The following is an 18204-nucleotide window of genomic DNA, read 5'->3' as shown; positions in this document are numbered from 1 at the left end:
GCAACCCCCCAGCTTAAGGGTTAATGCCCTCCCATTAACCTTGCCTTTCTCCCCTGACACAATATCCTATACCTGCTCTAACCTTGCTCCTGCTCCACAGACCCTTCCCCCCTCCCTCTCCAGCAATTTCCCATGTAGACTTGTCCCATCCCTTCCCTGCTCTCATGTAGCTGAGTTTATTTCCAACATTAGTCTGCTTGCACCTGTTCTCACTGTCTCTTCACTTGCAGATTTTCTTATTTTTCCTTCTACCCTGAAGATGGAGGCGATACGTTCCTCCGAAACGTCGGTTAACACCACATCTACATGAATGCTTTCTTCATAGTCACGGCCGTGAAAACCTCAAATCATACATATTTGATACTAGTTTGAAGTACAGTAGAACTTGGTTATAACGTCATCAAAGGGACCTAAAAATAGTGTCGTTATAAACGAATGTCGTCGTAACCGAAATGGGCACTTCCACAGTAGCCTTATGTTAGTCACGTAAAAATCTACCAAAAACCGAGTTAAAATGTTGCATTTTTTAGTGAAATACGTAGTTAAGTACAGACTAACGTAACATTAACGTGGAATTGCCCAAATGTATAATATCAAAGACATATTACAGCGCTTTTCACTGACAATACACACCGCACTAATACTGTATATTAAAGGTAGGCCTACTCACCAAATTACAGTAGATTACATCAATTGTTGTGCCTTACTGTACCTAGATAGGAGTACAGTAATCAGTTATCTTCATCTGTTTCCTGTTACTTGCCCAGTACACACTTTCTAAATTACGTTCAATGTCCATATCAGAGAAATTCAGGAATGAAAATGACGTTACATACGAGGTTGATGCATTTGTGCATGTCGTACTAAGCAAGGTATAAAAACAGTTGCTTTATGAGGAATTAGTTCGTACCATTGAATATTTGACGCAATAGACAAGGTGTCGCAGAAACCGATGTTGCTATAACCAAGTTTTACTGTACTTGTCATAAGTTCATATTATAAGTTCCTTTGGAAATCTGATTTTTATTAGGTTTTGTATAAACTACAAGAACTATGAGAGACATCTGAGGAATAGATTCAGTTTATTGTTGCATAACAGAGTCATAGAATAGTGAAACCATTTTTACACTTGGGGAAAAAAAGTAAAACCCTGTTGAAGTAAATAAACACGATTCACAGAGTGCAGACAGAGTGTGTCAAAGGATCTGAACTCTGTAAGTATATGTGTGCCTGATGCCTTTGCCTGCCTGGCTACAGTGATGATCCACATTTCATATATCAGTAAGCGATCACAGTCACGGCGATGACAGTGATGATGGCACCTAGCTTGTGGATCCTAATTTGGGATTGAAATAACAGATGATGCATGGTATTTCCCATATTCATTCATCTGGTCTTGAATCTGAGACTGTGGGCATGGAAGGCCACCAGGTCCCATGTACAGTGAAATCCAAATTTAGTGTTCCATCATTTAGTGAAATCCCTCGCAGTTAACGAATATTTATGATCCCAACAAAATCCAGTATAAACAGTACATTACACCAACATTTAGTTAATTTCACTTTAGTAAGTAACCCACATTTAGTGAAAGAAACCTTTTCCCCTTTTAGAACTCATACTTCAGTTTAGTGTAACTGTGGTCAAAACAGCAACTGATATCCACGTTTTCTTTCCACTGGAGGTTTTTACTGTACAGCTGAAGTCTTTGGCAAGTGACATAACACTGAAGATGCACTGAAATGGGGCCACTTAGGCATCATTAATTTCTGACAGGTTTTTCCCATGTTTTTTCACATGTTATTATTTATTTTGGAAATTAGATTGATTGATAATGTAATTGTATGGCCGCACCATAGCTCAAGCGGTTACTCGCTGGCTTCCCACCACATCAGCCCGTGTTCAATCCCGGGTCTGGTCAAGTGGGATTTGTGGTGGACAAAGTGGCGCTGGGGCAGGTTTTCTCTGAGTACTTTGGTTTCCCCTGCCAATCTTCATTCCACCAATTGCTCCACAATCACCCTCACCTATCATCTGGGGCTAGTACAGTAGGCCAGAAGTGGCCACAGTACAAGGGACTTAGTCCCACCCCACTAGCAATGTAATTGTATTTATTTATTTGTGTGGGAATGGTTTCTTTAACTACCATGTAGATCAATTTTTTATCATAATTATATGCAGTAAGTCTTATAGGAAGATAAGCTGTTTTCTGGTCAAATTTTGTGTAAGACCCATATAATGAAAAGCTTGATTTAGTGTAAGATAAGCCTTTATCCCAGAGATTCATTAAATATGGATTTCACTGAATATGCTTACTGATACAAGAGAGTTCTGAATCCATGTGATGAACTGGTTAATATACAGTATTTTAACCTGATTTTATGAAAAACAGTTTACAAAGATCAGCTGGTCTGACGTTTGTGTTCAAGGTGATACCAAATAATTTCGTGATACGGTATGCAGCCATTTCACTTAGTCAGTGAAACACAGTATGAAGTTTTCTGAAACTTTAAAATCTGTTGGTGGTTGTGTGTCACATCGATTAAGATTGTTCTTTTGGACTTTGTAGATTGCCCTGTTGTCCCTGGTTTCAGAGGAACTCTACCTGATGACCCACCAGAGTAAGTTTTTTTTTTTGTTTACCTGTGGTTGAAAATAGACCCAGGTTCTGAAATACAGTGGTTCTATATGAGTCATGTCATAGCTAAGGCACTTACTGGGTTCTCACCATGGAGCCTCAGGTTTAATCCCCGGTGACCTTATGTGAGATTCGTCAATGATGAAGTGGCACTAGAGCAGATTTTTCTCCAAGTTTCTCTTGTTTTCCCATGCTAATCATCATTCCACCATTGCTCCATTATCCCACTCCTATGAGATTTGGTGCCATGTAATCTAGCTACTGATAGCATTGTAAAATAACCCACAGAAAAGGAAAACAGTTCACTGAGGTTTATGGTAGCCTTGACCAGGCAGCACATTTTTTTTTCCCATCAGTAATCTGTCATACGACAGGTCCACAGTCTCTTTCAAAACAGTTCCTCCACTTAATGCGATCTAGAGCTTTCTCCTTCAAATAAAAATATCCTCTTCTGTCCCCAAGGTCATCCAGCATCTTCTTACGTCTTTTTCCTCGTCTTCTGGCGGCATTCATGGTATCTCTGATTTTGGAAAGAGACTATCCAGTTTATCCATTTGCTTTCCACATCGCAGTACAACAGCCGTTCAAACCACTCTGGTCACGCCTGTTGCTATACAAACTTGAACCATCTTGAGCATCATTTGCTCTGTGCTTCAGGTCGCTGCTGATGACGGTGCTTCTGTCATCAGCTTTTGGTTTTTGGTGTCTCTCTTCGTCTGATGCCTACCCTTTGACCTGTCCAGCAAGGGAGGCCCTGCCAGTAGCTACACTACCTCTGGTATAGCTCTCAGGGTCCTTGGCATACTCAAACCCCCTCACCACGATAAGGTGGAGACACCAACAAGGGGCACATTATCACATCCTTAATGCTTAAGCTGGGGTTTCATTGCTGACCTGGCACATGAGTGATTGCAGATTCAGGAAGTTAGTTATAGTTGTTTTATAAATCAGTGGACATGTCCAAAAGAGTAATTTCAATTAGTGACATATTCTGCTTAATAATTTTTTTGTTTGGCTGTATGCCCATTTTACATACATTTACTTCAGCAGGTTTTGCTCTGTTTGTTAGTTTTAGTTTATGAAATTTGAAGTAGTTTCTACTTCAATGGATATCAACTGTTGCATAAGAGAAGAACAGTCACTAAAGAGCATTGGCTAGGATTCTAAGTTTTAAACAGTTATGAAGAAAGTCATCTTACATTTAAACAGTTATGTTTGTGTAATAAGATATACTGTACCTGATATGTCTTTGAGGTTGCTATATCATCAGATAATGACATAGGTCATTATTTCATCATTGGGAAGTTATGAGGTATATTTTCATCTTATGATGGACACCAGAGTGACCATACCAGAGATCATGTTGAACACAGAGCTTTTCTGCTGTAAGATCATGTACATGAAGTATAATGCACCCTCAGAGACATTTCAGATAGCCAGTACTGACATTTGTCCCATATTAACTCATGTTTTTGGTCTTTGGAAATTTAATTTACTCTCAAAATCATCTTTAATTCCTTTAATAGTGATATGACATAAAACCCTTTCATAAAACTTACTGAATTTGATTATATCAGATATTTACTTAATGACCGGTAATGATCTTAACCACTGCTTCTGAAAACAATATTGATCAGCCATCTTATTAAGATCGATATAAAGCGGCCTTCGTAGTCTAGGGGTAACGTTCCCACCTCATGACTCAAGGTACACGGGTTCAAACCCGGCAGAGGTTGTTTAATTTTTAAGGGCGGAAAAATTCAGGGAACAAGTCCTCTGGGAGGGACTTTCAGCTGTGGGTCCCTTGTCGTAGATTTATGACACGTAAAAGATCCTCATGTCTCTAGGAGAACTCTGAGCAAAATTAGGCAAAGTTTCCCTCCCAAGTAGTTTCCAATGCCTCCGGTAGATGGGGAAGTTATCGGATACCACTGCCAGCCTTGCTGGCTGAACGGGGCTGATAGCGAACACCAGTACCGGCAGGGTATGGCGACTGGTAGAATATCAAAGGGGGACGTACAGTAGACTATTAGTCGCGGTGCATGGGGAAACCCACCCCCTCCAATAATAATAATAATAATAATAATAATAACAATAATAATAATAAAATTGATATAAAGTAAATAAAATATCGAATAGTCTCAGCAAACACAAATGTGATGCCATTTTTAAATTTCTCTCCCTTTCCTGTTGTATATATATTCCAGTTGATGTTTTTCCACCCATTCGCCATTTATTAAAGAGCTTTTGTCCAAAGTCTCCCATTGCTCCACATAGCAAGATGTTGCTTTCAACCACAGCTGCTAGTTCCCACAGTAGCCCAGCCCCAGCTGATGTCCACTTGCAGCCTCCACTGAGTGGTATGAGCCCCTGCCCTTCCCCAACCCCCTTCTTCCAGCAACTGTATCATGCAGTGGCTTATATGGAGCAAGAATTGGGCGAGTCCCCTTCCCATGCATGTAGCAGTCCAAACCCAGATTCTTCGCAGCATGACTCTAGGACCCATACTTTCTCCTATCTGGACTCCCCCATTCACCTTGCTTCTACATCTAAGCATGCTGCTGAATGTGGTATGACCCAGGTAAGTGTCCCCTCAGGCTGTAAGGATAGTGGTTCCCCCCACATTACTGTAGTCCCATCCCCTCACCACACAGATTTGGATGACATCAGTCAGCCAGATGTTGGAGGAGCTGTGGACCATCTCAGTGGAGCTGAGCAGGGGTCCATGTCTGAGTCAGAGTCTGAAGGCTCTGTCAAAAAGGAGGGGCTGCACGAGGTGGAAGGAGAGCCGCTTGAAACTCCCTACATACATCATGGTGAAGTGGAGGAGTTTGGCAGTGTAATTATTTACTTTAGTTATTTTCTATTGTTGTACTGAAATGTTGCTAAATTATCCTGTTGGCTTGTGTAGATGTTGAAATGCTAGCCATTCAGTGTTCAGTCTCCTTTTTCTTCCACATCCCTGAGCAGGACATGATGCAACTTAGTCCAAGGTTGAGTCTTGTCTTATCATTCCTCTGCCTCTGTCCATGAAGAGAGTTTATTTGTTACTTTTTCCTTTATCCCATCCTGAAGTAGTTAGCCTTTTCAGTACCCGTGATGCCTGTTGGTCCGTGCAGTGCCCCAGCTTATCTTTCCCATCTGCGATACTGTAGGTCAGCCCCTTCCTCCATGATTTCTTTCTTCCCCTTTCTGTACATCGAGCCACTTTTGCAACACGACGGACTTCTGTGTAGAAGGTGGAGACAGTAAGTTCCCTTCAAAACTGTACTACGCATTTACCAGACTATGTGGTGTCATAACCTAAAAGGACACAATGTTAATCCTCATTGACTTGAAAACCTTTCATCCTTTGAGCTTCTACACAATCATGCAAATGCAGCAGCAGCCAGCATGTTGATTTTGGAAGTGAAATACAAAAATAAAAGTAGGTCAATGCATTAGACTTGTCAGAAAGTTTCATAATCCCTTGCTTGTATCATGAGCTACAAACTGTAGCAGTTAAGCTGTAAGGATAAGGAAGTGAACTTGACTAAGAGGTCTGATTCTGATTATAAAGACTTGATTCACCAAATTTTGTGAGGACTTTTATTCTCTGTGATGCATGAGGTCACATACCTTCTTCCTTCCAGTCCCCACTCACATGTGTTTTCTTGAATTGTCTTAAGGCCATGTGATAAAACAGTAGAATGTGAGAATGTGGTAGCAAAGCATAGCAAATAATAATTTGCAGTTTTGATTTCATAGTCACAGATCAAGCTGATTTAATTTCGAAGCAGCTACCATTTGAGTGGACATTTTGTGGTTTTCCTTTTGCTCTCAAGGAACATGGTGATGTAAGCCAGGGATCAACAGGTGCCAGATCATTAGGGCACCTACAGTTTTCAATATGATGTCTAGTATTCTGTGGAGTATTGTGCTTTAAAATAGTACTGCCATTTGTGATGTGAAACCATGTAGTCTTCATCACTCTGACCTCAAGTCCAAGAAAATATTGTTCTGTGTTTTTATATACTGTATATTTATATATGACAAATTTTAACATTCACATCTTTTAGTATCCTTTGCTGCTCCAGCCACTGTTGAATCCTAAAGCATTTCCGTTCAAACTGCAGTAAACTCCTGTTATCTGGATTCTGAAGGGTTCTGATGATGGTGTATAACATTCAGAATTACTGGGTTTTCGGACTTTATCCATAGTCCGGTGTTCTAAACACTAGAAAACGCAACATTTCAGTAACTGGATCTGTTTTTGGCCTCATGTCCAGTGATTAAGGGCCCCCATACACACACAGTTTGGCCTTCAGTTCGGCCTGGACAGTTGAAGACTGAAAGGCAAAACTGACGCGTGTGGTGCGGCCGGCCGGCCAATCGTTTGGACTGTTGGCCTGTGGGAAACCTGTCAGTCCGTCAGTTCTGCCTGCAGGACCATAGCACATGACGTGTGTGACTCAACATTATAGGCTGGAAGACCGTGACTGTGGCATGAAGCCTGCCGCTTTATCTGCGCGTGTATGGGGAGGAAAGGGAGGGGGTAAACTGTCACAGTTTTGCCTGTAAGGTCGATCAGAAGGCCAAACTGTGTGTGTATGGGGGGCCTAAGTTTAGCTCTTTCTAGGGAACCCAACAGAGTAGGTGCCCCCCACCCCCCATCTGAGGACAAAAACAGGTCCAGTTTCTGAAACATTGTGTTTTGTAGTTTTTAGAATACCAGATGATGGGCAAAGTCTAAAAACCTAGTAATTTGTGTTATCTGGTATCTTAGCATCTGTAATTATCATGAAATCAGTAACTGTTAGAATGAATATTTACCATTCTCAGAGTTATTTCAGAAACAAAACTGTGATGCATGTATGTTCAGCAGCCACACAGCATATCTTTGAGCCACCACTACCAGTGCTGCCTAGTGTCCCTTATGCAGGCTGCTGGAATTTGTGATTGTGTTGCAGTGTTTCAGAAATCTTTCACCCTCAATCTGCTGTGTCACCTATGAAGACTGTCATGCTATAACTGAAGCAAGAACCTGGTGTTTTGACTTCTGATTTTGTTTCTGTAAGAGTTCTTCTCATGCAACTGGCAGCTTCATGTAACAGACACACTCACCATTCCCCATACTTGTACATGCCAGATAACAGATAGTTCACTTTACTCCAAAAACCAGCAGAAATGTATGGAACATTGTGATTGGTTTAATTGGTCCCAGCCAGTCCACACACACAGGTTGTACCTCTGTGATAGATTGATGTGAACACCTTGATTCAAACCTGTGATGAATATGTCCCTGAGTCTTTTAATACAGTATAACTTGGTTATAACGTCATCAAATGGACCTAAAAATAGTGTTGTTATAAACGAATGTCGTTGTAACCGAAATGGGCACTTCCACAGTAGCCTTATGTTAGTCACGTAAAAATCTACCAAAAACCGAGTTAAAATGTTGCATTTTTTTAGTGAAATACGTAGTTAAGTACAGACTAACGTAACATTAACGTGGAATTGCCCAAATGTGTAATATCAAAGACATATTACAGCGCTTTTCACTGACAATACACACCGCACTAATACTGTATATTAAAGGTAGGCCTACTCACCAAATTACAGTAGATTACATCAATTGTTGTGCCTTACTGTACCTAGATACGAGTACAGTAATCAGTTATCTTCATCTGTTTCCTGTTACTTGCCCAATACACACTTTCTAAATTACGTTCAATGTCCATATCAGAGAAATTCAGGAATGAAAATGACGTTACATACGAGGTTGATGCATTTGTGCATGTCATGCTAAGCAAGGTATAAAAACAGTTGCTTTATGAGGAATTAGTTCATACCATTGAATATTTGACGCAATAGACAAGGTGTCGCAGAAACCGATGTTGCTATAACCAAGTTTTACTGTAGATGGTAGGGTCTGTTGAATTTTATTCTGTACCCCTCTCTAATAAACAGTAATGGACTTGTCAGGGCATCTGTGCAGAATTATCTTTTTTTGTCTTGGTTTAAAGCTTCTTTAAAAATTGTACATATTTTGTAGCTACTAATTAAAAATGGTCAGGTTAGCTCAGTCAGTGTAGTGACTTGCTATGGGCTGAATGACCAGGATTCAATTTCCAGTAGGAACATGTCTACCAAAGGGTCTTGCCATAGGAATAAACCAGCTGAAGTGTGAAGCTGACCATTCATCTCAGTGTAGTGCTGAAGTCAAGAATATGTGGAGCTGTACTTCTACTCTCCCATACATCATAATAATACTTGTCAGTCTTCATTGAATTCCTTCTGGCTCCTAATTTTAAGAGTTGGCTCCAAGGTCTGTTGCAGACTTTTGACAGCAGCCTTCCCAAACTTGTAATCTGTAATTGTCTTCAGATGTGCCAGTATATAAGTGTCGCCATGGTGGGGACGGACAGTGGGACACCATATGTTGTTGTAGCGAGTGACATGTTCTGTTTCTATATAGTGAATACTGGTGTTCGGTACAGGCTGGAGAGCAGGTGGAAGAGCTTGCTGAGGAGCACAAGTCCCTCATCTGGTACCTTGTGAAGCAGGTGCGGCCAGGCATGGACCTCTCAAAAGTAGTGCTTCCCACATTCATTTTGGAGCCTCGGTCTTTCCTGGATAAGCTGTCGGACTCATATTACCATGCTGACATTCTCTCAAAGTAAGTTCTTGTTCTCATACTGTGTAATATTCTGAAAGGTCTTTGTTTAAACTTTGTGGTTACAGTTTGTCATCCCAAAATAGGAGATTTCAGGTCTGGTGCAATGGGGCTGGCAGCTGATTTGAACTTTGTGCATACAGTTTATTCTCCAGGAGCAGGGATTTTAAGTCTCCCAGTACCACAGGGTTAGCATTTAGATTTAAACTTCGCTTACCTCCATGTTGTCTGTAGTTAAATATGGCAGAATCTTCTAAAGAAGGCATGGCTCAGAAAGGGCTGTTTTACCAGTGATGATGAGTAAAAGGTAAAGGTATAGTTGTCCCTGTGCTTAACTAATTAAGCACTATGCCATGAAGGTTTATTGGGGAGTGGATGTATAGATCCACAGTTTCTTGATCTTGGCACTAATTGGAGGTGATTGGTTAGCTTCATGCCCTGGCTGCATTATCCCCAGGGGAAGAGCCCCCCGGTACCCATTGGATAGGAGGCTGGATGGGCCAGAGAGCCTGTCTGGATGATGTGGAGAAGAGAAAATACTTGACCATACCAGGACTCAAACATTGACCCTCTTGCCGTCCAGCCTGTAGCCATTTGCTATACCGACTACGCTATCCCGACTACCAGTGATGATGAGTAGGAGCTCTTAAGTCTCCTGATTCTACAGGACTGGTAGCCAGATCTAAAAAGTTCATTGACAGCTTGATCATTTAGCAGTAGGAGATTTTAAGTCTTCTGGTACTGCAGGGTTGGTACCTTGATATGATGTACATGTGGTAACAGTTTTCATGAATAGGGGATTCAGATGTCCCGCTGCTGTGGTATGGGCAGCATAATTTTATCTCTAGGTAATGGTAATGGTATAAAAATATGCAGTGCTCAGCAAACTGGGTCAGTAATGTGCCATTACAGTAATGCATCTCATGGGTAGTAAAGGAAATTTTTTATTACTCTGTGTTTCATAACTATTAATAATATTACTAGTCATGTTGTTATAACTCACCTCCAACTAATGTCGAGGTCAAGAAAACATGGATCTATACATCCACTCCCCCATACACCTTCATGACATAGTGCTTAATTAGTTAAGCACAGGGACAATTTTACCTTTACCTTAATCCTGTTATAAGTATGGTGTGGTCACAATTAATGCAAATTTTAAATAGTACAATATAGAAAATATTAAAATCTCAGTTTATGTGCAGAGATTGAAATAATGCAAATCCCAAAAAACTTGGCAGGAATCATGTATAACTTGTCTTCAATTATGCAAGGTCTTCAGGAACATATTCTGCACATAAACTGTGACTGCACTATTCATATGTGAGCATTACTCTGATGTTTGATCATTCCAGAGCTGTGTTGGAAGATGATGCTTTCACCAGAATGAAAGGGATTGTGAAGTGGTACCTCTCAGGCTTCTACAAGAAACCAAAGGGTCTGAAGAAGCCATACAATCCAATCCTGGGAGAAACATTTCGGTGCTACTGGAAGCATGCGAATGGTTCTAGGACATTCTACCTGGCTGAACAGGTGACTGGTTGTGTCTGTCCTCACTTTTGACCTTTGCAGTGTTTTTGATACATTGCTGTTTCGAAAAGAACATGTTACTTCCTAACCGTATTCTGTGTGATGCACTATTTCGGAGGTGGGTACCTTACAAATTTGAGATCCCAGTAATTACCACTTAGTTTTTCCAAAAATTGTCTTACCCAGATAAGTTTTCTTACAATTTTCTAAATGTCACCGAAATTAGGAGTCATGGTTTCTCTTTATTTTCATAAAATTTTGTCTTGATAAAAAGTTATTCAGTAATTTTGCAGTTATTCATGTAAATAAATTTATGATGCCGAATAACACTGGTGATGTGTACAGAATTAATTATGTAAATTTAATATTTTAATTCACATGCAACTTTTTAGGCATGTTTACAGCTGGAAATTGTTAAAATATGTCTGTTATTAACTTCACAGTGTTATGACATTCCATTTGTCTACATGTAACAGTTTTAGAATCTTTGAATGGATTTTCATGAAATCTGATATTGGGGAGTTATAGAAGTATTTGTTGACACATTCTGAATTTGGTTGAAATTGGACAGCAGTAGTGGAAAAGACATGAAGACTTAAACCATTTTTGTAGACTTCTTAAGGGTAAATCATATTGTTACTCGCTTAATATTTATCATTTTGTTATGAACAAAAGTTGTGGAGAAAAGTAAAACACTTTTTATGCCCCGTTTACTTTTTCCATAAGTCTTCAGGCTTTTGAGATAATTAACCTCTTAAATCCCAGTGATTATTACAGGGTGATTCAGAAAGATGGACCCAATTTCAATTGGCTATATTTCCTGAATTATATGTTGCATTTGAATTCTGTAAATTACACTTGATTATACATACATGGAAGTTTATAGATGTTCAGTGTGCCCCCCCCTCCTCCGGCTGCACGGATGACATCTAGACGGTAGCTGAATTCATCCTACACTCGATGACAAATATCTTGCGTCACTGAGTTCACCGCAGCTGTGATACAGTTTCTTAGGTCATTCAAATTTGTGGGAAGAGGTGGTACACGCCACACAGTTGTTTGCGATAGTCCAAGTTCTCTACTAGCACTACGGGTTGACTTCATTGGGCTGCGCTCAAAGTTCACTCGAATGCACTCCACGTTCTCCTCCGATACACGCGATCGGCCCGGGACGCAGTGATGGAGGGCACTAGCGGTAGTACTAGAAACTTTGTAACATCCTCTTTCAAATGTACTTTACAGAATTCAAATGCAACATACAGTTCAGGAAATATAGTCAATTGAAATTGTGTCCATCTTTCTGAATCACTCTGTATATGTACCTCCTGGTTTAACAGACTAAAACTTTGCATTCTGCCACAGGGTCTAGATGTCTTTCAGATGCTTGTAATGAACAGCAGTTATTTCCCTAAATGTCATTAACTGTTTGGGCGGAGATGTAATGTGTTTCCTGTGAGGTATAATCTGGATTTATATATATTGTTTAGAAAAATTTCAGCCTCTAAGGGGTTAAAGTAGAAATTTATGCTTTCTAACAGTAATGGCATTTAACATGCTGGAAATATTATGCTGTGCGTATATTTCCAAACTTGTTTCTCTTTGTTGCAGGTCTCACATCATCCACCAGTTTCTGCATTTTATGTGACAAATCGACAAGATGGTTTCTGCATCAGTGCGTCCATATTAGCAAAGTCCAAATTCTATGGTATGGATAGTCAGTGTAAATATCTTAGTCTCTGCATGCACAATAAGCTTGCTGTATACTTGCTTAAGTAAGACTCTGTATGTAATTTTCAGGCAACTCTACTTCAGCAATTCTAGATGGTGTGGCTTTGCTTACCCTATTGCCTCGCGGTGAAGACTACAGTATAACGATTCCCTATGCACATTGTAAAGGCATCCTCATGGGCACTCTTACGATGGAACTAGGAGGGAAAGTTGTCATTGACTGTGAGAAAACTGGTTATAAAACTGAAATTGAATTTAAATTAAAGGTTTGTAAATATTGCTATGATTACAGTAACTACCATTGACTTTAATGTGTTCTGCTCAGGGTTACAGAAAAATACTGATTGACACTGTCCTTCTGAATACAGGATAATATACGCTGTGCTTAAACATGTGCTCATTAAGATTACTGTCTTCTGGGATGTGACGCTATATAGTTTGGTAGATGTTTGCTGACATCTTGAAGGCAGTAGGCTCTTCTAAAACGTTGGTATACATCTACTAAACTACATGACAGCACTTTGCAGACAGCAGTCATCTTCGTGGTCACTGCTGTTAGAAGATTCTGAAATGTTTTGATGATGGTGTATAACACTCAGAATTGCTAAGTTTATGGACTTTCTGCATCACCTGGTATGCTAAAGAATATGACATTTCAGAATGAGGATCTGCTTCTGTCCTTAGAGGAGAGGGTGGGAGGCACCTACTCTGCTGTGTCCATTCGAAAGAGTTCATCTCAGTAACGGGTTCAGTGATTGAGGGTAGCGTTTTATAATAGACCCAGCAGAGTAGGTGCCTCCCATCCTTTCACCTGAGGATGAAAGAAGATCCAATTTCTGAAACGTCATGTTTTTTAGAATACTGGATCCTTGACAAAGTCCAAAAATCCAGTGATCGGAATCATAGGTCATGTTTGCATTACATAACATGCTATAGCATCTGTCAAGACTAATTTCTATAGTATCATTCTAATGATGACATAATGATGTACATCATCACTCCATACATTTCCTTCTGTCTTCAATACAAATTTGTTCACAGTCTCTCCTTAATTTAAAGTAACATTATAATCACAGTCAACTGTTAAATGTTTTGGCTTCACTTGGCAATCCCCAGGCAACTCTTCACCTTTTGAAACTGCCACACTGCACTAGTTCTGAAGTCAAAATATTTTAATGCTATTGCATTTTTGTCTGTGCTAAAATAAATTTGTTTGAGACCATAAGTCTTCATCCTTTCCTGTGCCATTTTCCTCGCATGGCGCCAATGTTTTTTGTGTTGTTTTATTTAGCTCTGATGAACATCAGCATCTTGTTGCTGTTTGCTGTTATTATGTGTCTCATTAGTATGCATGTACCTACTAGTTGTTAGAAGTGTGACACACTCGACTAGTGGGAACGTGCATGCAAATGGGGCACATAATAGTAATGATACAAAAGTAACATATGCTTGACTAGTAGGAACATACATACTAATGGGGCACACATAATAATAATAATGATAACACCATGCCGATGTTAAGAGGGCTAAATAAAGCAACACAAAAAAAAAACAGACACCGCAAGGGGAAAAAAGCACAGGAAAGGATAAAGAGTTGTGTTCCCAAACAAATTTATTTTAATGTGAATGATGGAAATGCAATAGCATTGAAATATTTTGACTTAAGGACTAGTGCGGTTTTGAAAAGTTAGCAGTTGCCTGAGGATGGCCAAGTAAGGTCAAAACATGTAATAGCTGATGGTGGTTTTAATGTTATTGAGAACAGAGTTGCATTGAGGACAGAAGTGAATGTGTATAGTGATACCTCAGTGCAACAGGGTGTTGAAGTGCAGTACTATGGTCTACATCGTTGTGTAATGATGTAGCCTCAAAGATGTACAGGAGACTTCAAATGCATGGGTCTGCATCACCAGATGCCATAACATGGGAGTTACAATACTAGTAGCATGGTCTAGTCCCCGCCCTTATTTTTCTGTTCACATTTGACATCTCTTGATGAATAATGAAGCTTAGCTTAGAACAGTGTACTTGTTTGCCCTGACCTTCACTGCCTTGTTCACAAACCACTTTCTAAACTCTGGTATTGGCTCACTGTCCTTTTCCCTGTTTTCGAGCAGGGACTAATCAACCACTCTTGACTAAAGTATTGAAAAACAAGACTTGATAGCTGGACCGCATACTTGTGCTGTCACAGTAGTATGATGCTTAGCCAGAAAAGCTAATGTGAAATCCTGTGTAATGAGATTTCAGTGGTGTAGCACTAATGTGGAATTACTCTCTTCACTCCTATACAAGTGAAGACATTTTGAAAGGCTCAGTATTGCGTCTTATTCATGTGTATAACCCCACGAAGTTTGTTTATTGTATCAGAAGTGATAGTTCGGCTGTTTCTCTTTTGTCACAATAGTTGACAGCTCATTTTATCAGTTAAATAGATGTAATGCCAGTGTTCATGTATACATTTGCTTCTTATAATCTTAGTATAACACTATAAAATATTGGATAATGTTTTAAAAGTACCTTAGTTCTAAATATGTAAACTAAGTGACTAACAGAAGTGTGGGAGAAAAACCTGATGAATGCTGCTGTTAATAAAGCCTGACATTGGACAACTGTCTGAGCTACTTTCATCCACCTCTCATTTCTGCAATGTAACTCCCTATGATCCATGTTAAATTTTAGAATTCTAATCTGTGATGATGGTTTCTTAATTTTCATAACATTCTGATCATGTAAGTTTCCTTGTCTCCTCATGTTGGGGGGTAAAGGGTGGCTGGTGCATAAGACTGACAGTTTTACCGCCATCTGTGAGCTGATTGTCTAGAGAAAATGCAGGTGCCTCGATGTCTCACAACCTATTACAGGCATAGCTTTTTCTTTTTCTTTTTTTTTTTTTGCCTCCTGTGGTTTTGTATGACTCAACCTGTGTCACCTTGCTTTTTCAAAGGGCAGTTTCTCTTTTCACCACCTGCAGATGGGAAGTTTCTCATATGTCCTTTCTGTTGGCCTGGACAGGGGGTCCTCTTCCGCACGTCCTCCATCAGTTCCGAGTGACCACATTTTTTGATGCCCACCAGGCTGTGTAACATCCTGATCAATTTGAAGCTGAATATGCAAGCAATATGATCCTCCAAAATGCTGGTGAACTGCAAAACTACAGTGCCATAACCCAGACTGCAGTCTGAAGTCAGATTGCAAGCCCCTGATAAAAATAATGCCAAATTATGTGAAATGTACTGAGCAGGTTGGTTTAGCAGTCATGCTCTAGATTTGTATTCGTGTGGCACCTGGCCTTAGACTTAGTAGGTTACCAGCTAGCTTGACCAGAGGTTTTCCATAGCTTCTGTTACTTTTCCATAGGAAGTACCGTGAAATCTGTCACAATTGTCTCATTGCAAATTCTTAATTATTCACCATTTACAGTCTTCCCATTTCATTTGGTGCCACATAACCTCTGCAACTGAAAGTTCTGCAAAATAACAGTCATTAAATAAGCGGGTGAAGTATAACATTTTAAAATTTAAGAAGCATGAACAGATATTTAATTTTCCCTTTTTTGTTTGTGTAACTTTGTGCAGAGCTGAGGTAGAAAATTATTGCTAGGTACTGCAAATAGTGGTGAAGGCAAGAAAATGAACTCTTTCAGTGTCTTTTCTATGCAACACAAACAGAAAATGCAGCAATTTTAGCTTTACATCACTGTGTTTTGGGGAAGACTTAGTTGATGAGGGCTTCAGAGTTGTAGTTTGTTGTGTAGTCAGAAAATGAGAGAATTACCTCTCCAGTATGTATTGTAGGGGCAGCATGGTATGGATTGTGGTTCTGTAATGTGAGAGACATGATGTTCTGTGTTAGGAATGAAAGCATTAAATAAATCAACACCTAGCATTATGAGATTTGAGATTCCTGTGGAAATGAATATTTAAATTTGTCTTCTGGAGTTGATCACATGTAGTTTAGTAGAGGGTTGCCATTGTTTTCAGAGAAGTATACCACTTCCAATTACATGGTTACTTTGAAGGTGAAGACAATGGAACCTGTATGTTCCTCTAAAATATTGGTAATCTGACAGGCAACATGGCATCACATCACAGAAGGTTACAGTCTTAACAGTTTTTATTATATTAATCTGCACATTGAAGTAAAATAGAATGTATGACTGGAGCAGAAAATTATTAAGTAGTTGTTTGTCATAATTGTGTTAACCAGCCATTCCTTGGAGGTGCAGAGCAAACTAATGCAATATCCGGTCGACTGAAGTTGGGGAAGGAGACGCTAGCTACTATAGAAGGTTACTGGGATGGCAGCATTTTCATTAAAGACCGAAGGATGGGGGTAAGTACATTGATGTGACATTTTATTGTTTCTCAGAATTAGAGAATTTCCCAGCATAATAATTGCAAGGGAGATTTGAGATTTTTACATCAGTGATTGTGAATGTTAACTCTGTACTGGGATGTAATTCTGTGTAGGCTGGAGGATTGTTTCATTGTTGCAGAGGAACATGCTGCTTCCATCTTCAGGGTGAAAGATGGAGGCACACTGTGTTCCTCTGAAAAATCTGTGGCGATTACTAGACTATCGGAATGTTTCCTGACTCGTTTAAGTCTTCTCTTATATACCATATGATGTAAAGTTGCTACTGATTTATATTAAGGAGTATTTAATGTTGTGGTTGGCCGATTGGCCACTTAACAAGAAGATACGGTGGCATCTATGCCAAGAACCTTCCTGTCATTTGATTGATATTATATAAAATCTGAGCTATTGAAAATGACATTACAGTAACCACATATATATAAATAAGAAATGCAGTTTTTGGTATTTGATCACACCATGTAGTGTTTAAGAATGGTGTCTTGAGGTTGATATGAACTATAAGGAGACCCGCATTGTAGGAAGAGCAGCTCTTCTGGAAGCCAACCCCAGAAGTTCGCTCCCAAAGACTGAAGCGGTTCACAGTGCCAGTGGATCAGCAGGGAGAGTTTGAGTCTGAGCATCTCTGGCAGCATGTGTCGGCAGCAATTGCTCGAGATGACCAGGTAAACACCATAGTTCATATCATGGAATCTGTTATTAAAACTTAGCTTCTGCCTTATGATCTTTTAATTCCCTGACCAAAGTGGAATCTTTATCAGTCATGAGATTTAAGTTTAAATACTGTATTTACACATGTATAGGCCGCAGCACAATTTTCAGACAAATTATGGAAAAAATAATTTTCTTGGAATATTATTTCAGGAGTAGAAATTATTCCGAAATTTGGCAACGTTTAACATTCCTAAGTTCGCAACTAGCGAAAATAACGGTACTGCTCGGAACAAAGGCATTGCGGGGGAGAGTTATAACCTTTTCGCCTCTACTTGACTTGCCTGGTTAGTTCTGAGTGAAACATGGGTTGAGTAATAGCAGGTTATACGTCTAAATTTAAACTTCAAGTGGTGCGTTACGCACAAGAACACGGAAATCGAGCAGCAGGGAGAAAATTCGACGTTGACGAAAAAAATATGCAAAGATGGATACTAACAAAAGATGCCCTTGAAAAAACGTCACAAAATCGACAATCTTTCCGCGGAAAGAAAGCTAAATTTCCAGAACTTGAAAATAAACTTTTGCGATACGTGCGTAATACACGGGCGGATGGATTTTCAGTGTC

General features: G+C 39.7%; 1 protein-coding gene across 5 annotated transcripts in view; it reads left to right on the top strand.

Annotated features, from left to right (window-relative positions):
* LOC111867924 (oxysterol-binding protein-related protein 8) overlaps nt 1-18204 on the top strand; it is a 53804-nt gene that overhangs the window by 23773 nt on the left and 11827 nt on the right. For all 5 annotated transcript variants that reach the window (XM_033752856.1, XM_023858153.2, XM_023858154.1 and 2 more), the window contains exons 8-14: nt 5290-5474; nt 9115-9293; nt 10646-10823; nt 12429-12525; nt 12618-12814; nt 16758-16883; nt 17447-17590. In XM_033752856.1, coding sequence (XP_033608747.1) covers nt 5290-5474; nt 9115-9293; nt 10646-10823; nt 12429-12525; nt 12618-12814; nt 16758-16883; nt 17447-17590 — 1106 coding nt within the window. The remainder of the gene's footprint in view (nt 1-5289; nt 5475-9114; nt 9294-10645; nt 10824-12428; nt 12526-12617; nt 12815-16757; nt 16884-17446; nt 17591-18204) is intronic.

Source organism: Cryptotermes secundus, unplaced genomic scaffold (genome assembly GCF_002891405.2).
Source record: "Cryptotermes secundus unplaced genomic scaffold, Csec_1.0 scaffold218, whole genome shotgun sequence".
NCBI classification, from domain to species: domain Eukaryota; kingdom Metazoa; phylum Arthropoda; class Insecta; order Blattodea; family Kalotermitidae; genus Cryptotermes; species Cryptotermes secundus.
The sequence above is the reverse complement of the archived record's forward strand: the minus strand, read 5'-3'. Positions and strand labels throughout refer to the sequence as shown.